A 5000-nucleotide genomic window follows, 5' to 3' on the forward strand; every position below is an offset into this window, starting at 1 on the left:
CCAAGTCAACTCTATTTCTAAGATGGTGGACGTTTCGGTAAAGATTTCCAGTGAATGAGATAATTCTATCCTTGGTCGTTTATGTCGCTGCCGATACATGCCTCTTACTCTTAATGATCTCTCTTAACTCATTTCCATGTGGAGTTTTGCATCTTAAAAGGATATGTCTGAATATGGACATGTTTACTTTAGTACTCTGTTCTTAAGAATACAAGTTTTATATTGGATCAGTCAATTCCCGTTTTAGTGTATATTCAGGTTATAAAATCAGAGGCACAAATCTCCATAAAAAAATATATATATATAAAATAAAATAAAAACATTAATGTAGATACAAAGTTTACGGAAATTCATTTTTGGAACTAGGGAGCATACTGGAAACCGTGATGGGACATGCAGGAAATCCATAAGTTGTCAGAGAGCCTTTTGCCAATTCCACAACTTCACGCCTCTATCAACTTCCACTCCTGGCTGTAGTGATCCTGTCGCCTCCTGTCACCGCCCTCCTCGCACTATTCTCCGATACCAAAGAGACTCCATTGTGTAATTAGGGTCCTCTGTCGAGCTTCCTGGTTATACTTTGAAGTCTCGAGAACTATGCGAAGCGAAAGTGGAGTTGAAGGGGTGTTGTGTGGTACTTACTGCTACTCGGAGCACTTTAGGGGACAGGAAGGAGGTCTCCTTGGGAGTAGCATATTGTAAGTAAAAATTCATTCTTTAATTCTTACATTCTTTCATTCTTTACGTTTAACTGGTATTACTGATGATAAGGAAATTATAAAGAAGTCTCATGGAAAGTAAATGCATAAAAAAACAAGCAGCATTAACCTTTTGTTTAGTCAGACAAATTGATGACTAATATCAACATGTCAGTGATGGTAATATCGATATAGGAACACCATGCAGCAACAAAATTGCTGAATAAACAGCACATTGTTATAAAAAGAGATAATGGAAATAATTTCTTCCTCCGCCAATTATCGATAAACAATCAAGGTACACGAAGAAAACAAATTGATAATTCCGTGAAAATGATTTGATGGTATCGACTAGAACCGTAAAGTCCTTTCACTATCATCATGTCTTTTTCTTCGTATCTTTGTTATTGCAGATATTATCCTAATTTGTGTTGTTCTGGTTGTTTTTATTATCATCTATTATTATTATCAATCATGATGCTTGTTCCTATCCAAAGGATGACATTGGTTATTCTTATTTTGATCACGTACATATATAATCAAACCAATCATGACTAATATCATTGTTCATACGACCAAAGCACATAAAACGGTCTTCTAAAATCGTCACTCCGAGCGTAGCATTCGAACCCTCTGAAATCACCGTTCGAAACCCACTTTCCTTCTCGACTCACGATTTTCGAACCCTTTGAAAACGAATCGGGTCGACTCATCCTCACGAGTGTGTCCATTTTCTCGCCCCTTTTATGCCGGGTTCTGGCTGTGACTTTTACTGCGTCTGAATGGATTCCTTTTCAGGCTTTTTAGGTCTTAGTAATATGTCCTTTCTCTCGGCGTTTTCCTTAAGGGGGTTTTATTGACCATTTTTGCCTCCTCCATCTGACTTTTCTGTCTTTTATTCCTCTCTCTCTCTCTCCTTTTTCTCTCTTTCATTCTCTCTCTCTCTCTCTCTCTCTCTCTCTCTCTCTCTCTCTCTCTCTCTCTCTCTCTCTCTCTCTCTCTCTCTCTCTCTCTCTCTCTCTCTCTCTCTCTCTCTCTCTCTCTCTCTCTCTCTCTCTCTCTCTCTCTCTTCCTCCCTCCCTCCCTCTCTCTCTCTTTCTCTCTCTCTCTCTCTAGTTTCATATTCCTTTTTCTCACTCTATTCTTTGAAAGCCTTTATCTTTCGTTAATCTTCCTGTTTTATTTTTTGTCAGTCTCCCTACTCCCGTTTCTGTCTCTGTCTCCCATTCTGACTGTCTATATGTCTATGTCTATATATATTATTAGTATATCTATCTTTCTATCTATATATGTATGTATGTTTGTATAAACGGACACCCATTGTAGAGCAGTATTGATGTCAAGTTGAAATGTAACATTTGGATTGTTTAAATGTTACTCATATTGTTTGACAGCAAATGTAAGTCAATTAGTCACTGTGAAATTTCATAGGCATCCTGAATTCTGTCTGTGTGTGTGTGTGTGTGTGTGTGTGTGTGTGTGTGTGTGTGTGTGTGCGAGAGTGAGAGAGAGAGAGAGTGTGCGAGAGTGTGTGAGAGAGAGAGAAAGAGCGAGCGAGAGAGAGAGAGAGAGAGAGAGAGAGAGAGAGAGAGAGAGAAAGAGAGAGAGAGAGAGAGAGAGAGAGAGAGAGAGAGAGAGAGAGAGTTTCAATAATATATAGTTTATGGACATACACATTAGAATGGAAAAATAACCTATAAAACAAACTAAATCTGGAACATGTACCCTGTACGCGTTATTTGTATATAATTCTGAAAATGGAAAAAAAATGTTTGTATCATTCATTTCATTCACTAGGAATTCTTTGCCAAAGATAAGCTAACATAACTTGTACATTACTCTCCTTAGATATAACTTTCACGTTAAGACATACTTGTTTCTGAGACAAAGTTCCAGTGTTCCTCGATCCACATGAGCCAGTGCGTGGGAGGAAAGTTTCGAGCGTGTCACGAACTTTTTCGAACCCCGAAGCAAGAGGGATTCGAAGCGTCTGTCAGCGAGATTCGAGGTTGACAGAATCGCTTATTAGTCTAGCAGGTTGTTGCTCTCGTTAAAAAAAAAAGTTTCTGGTTTTCGTATCTGTCTTAAAATTGTATGTATTAATCTTGAATCAGTCTTCACACGGCTGATTTTTGTTACTAACTTCATAGTGATTTCTGCGATTCTGACCAAGGGTTTATACATACTGGTATTTTAGTCATATAATAGAACTACGGATAATTCTGGTCTTGATTTAAGTAACGAATTGTTGTTCTCGTAATCTCTCGATATATCTTTTCTGCGTCGTCGGCTACCTTCCTCTTTCATATTTACAATTTTATCATATTTCACGCCTGGACTTATTCCCTACATGTGTAGTAAATGCGGGTATAAGTTAGCTTTTGTTTCCCATTTGTTTACCTTACTCTATTTCTAGTCTCCTCTTCCAGCCCTCTTATCTCTGATCTCCAATGCCAGTGAGATTCGTGGGGGTCTTTGCTGAGCTGCCAGTGAACTTACACACGTATGTAAATGCGTCAGGTATGCGTATACTGGTTATAGTCTTACAAGATTTGACCTAGTTTAGTGACTGCTTTTAAAGTTTTGCAGCACACACACACATATATACATATGTATATATATGTATGTATATTTACATACATTCACACACACACATATATGTATATATGTGTGTATGTATATTTACATACATTCACACATACACGCACAAACATATGCGTGCGTATGAGTCACACAAGTATTTACGTATGCATGTATAGTGAATATACTGACGAGTCAAATGGCAGTATTCTCTATTCTCAGAGAGATTCTAAGAATTCCGGCATTAGCATCACTGACAAAGAGATTGTCATTATGCATATTTTCTACAAACCATGATTTATTGATGTGACATTTAGGGATTTATTATCATACATTTCATAAGCTATGAAATCACTTGTCCACATGTATCACGTATAACATTATTTCGATGATCTACTTTGTGGACAGGCGATTGTGGTGACAAAACTAGTGTCCTCGACTTAGGGAGTCTGTATGAATTCCAATGTCTGTCATAATCGGGCGACTAACCAAATGAATAGCAACGTGTGGCAAGATCCTCTGAAATTATCCAATTCCTGGTTTCAGTGATCCATGCCATGGATTTCGTGTATTCCAGTAAATAAAGATTTCAGCGTCTGTATAAATGTGTATCAATTCTGTGGCCAGATGTACGAACGCTTAACTAAACACGTGTGGAAAAAACCTCATACAAGTTATCACATGAAAAGGCTTTTGGAACGTGCTTAACCCATCCTTCAACCTCACGCCTCTCTCCACCACGCGGGTCGAAAGCCGGGCCGGACCCTGGATAGTCCACGGGTGCGGGACCTACGTAATGACTAATGGCTTCTTTCCATAGAAAATATTTTCGCTTGTACTTCGTGGGCGTTAGTGAATTCTACTTATTTTCAAATCAATTTGCACTTCTAATAGTATCATTATATGTTAAATTCAGCAATATAAAAAATACTCTCATGGAGTCACTTGAGGTGCAGGGTCGTATGCTACAAATTTATAATTTTATTATCATATTGACATAGATGAGAAAAGACGTATACATAAAGAAATACAATCCTAGGTCCATTCGTAATAAATCAGCGCTATAATTTTGGCATTCTGATCTCCAGTAAGAAAATAAAGGTAAAGCAAATGATGTATAAATAAGTAAAGCAAATAAACACTATAATATTGTTATTCTGATCTCTAGTAAGAAAATAAAGTTAATGCGCTACTGCTCTCTCTCTTCCACCTTGCGTGCAACTCTGATCCCCAGCCTCGTGTCCCGCCCCCTGCTATCTAAGCCCTAACACCCTTTGCCTACGATAGTCTCCTCCGTGTAACAAGGTTTCTGTGCCGACAAGGTTTCTGTGCCGACGAGGTTTCTGTGGCGAGCCGCCTGGGTGCCCTTTGAACTCGTGCTGCCTCATGGTCCCTCACGCACGTACACGCGTCACGGAAGCGGGGTTTTAAGCGTGTTATGAGGTACTTGATGCTGTTCAGAGTACTCGTGGCGACGGAAAGGGGGACTTGCAGGCGAGGGTTATCCTTATAAGTGGGTTATTAGTGGTATACTTGAGGGTTGTCCTTATAAGTGGGTTATTAGTGGTATACTTGAGGGTTGTCCTTATAAGTGGGTTATTAGTGGTATACTTGAGGGTTGTCCTTATTAGTGGATTATTAGTGGTATACTTGAGGGTTGTCCTTATAAGTGGATTAGTGGTATACTTGAGGGTTGTCCTTATAAGTGGGTTATTAGTGGTA

General features: G+C 38.8%; 1 protein-coding gene across 1 annotated transcript in view; it reads right to left on the minus strand.

Annotated features, from left to right (window-relative positions):
• Positions 1–4735: 4735 nt before the first annotated feature.
• LOC138863693 (uncharacterized) overlaps positions 4736–5000 on the minus strand; it is a 546-nt gene continuing 281 nt past the window's right edge. The window contains exon 1 of the mRNA XM_070128506.1: positions 4736–5000. This exon is cut by the window's right edge and continues 281 nt beyond it. Within this exon, the coding sequence (XP_069984607.1) occupies positions 4736–5000 (265 nt within the window).

This window comes from Penaeus vannamei, chromosome 13 (assembly GCF_042767895.1).
Source record: "Penaeus vannamei isolate JL-2024 chromosome 13, ASM4276789v1, whole genome shotgun sequence".
NCBI classification, from domain to species: Eukaryota; Metazoa; Arthropoda; class Malacostraca; order Decapoda; family Penaeidae; genus Penaeus; species Penaeus vannamei.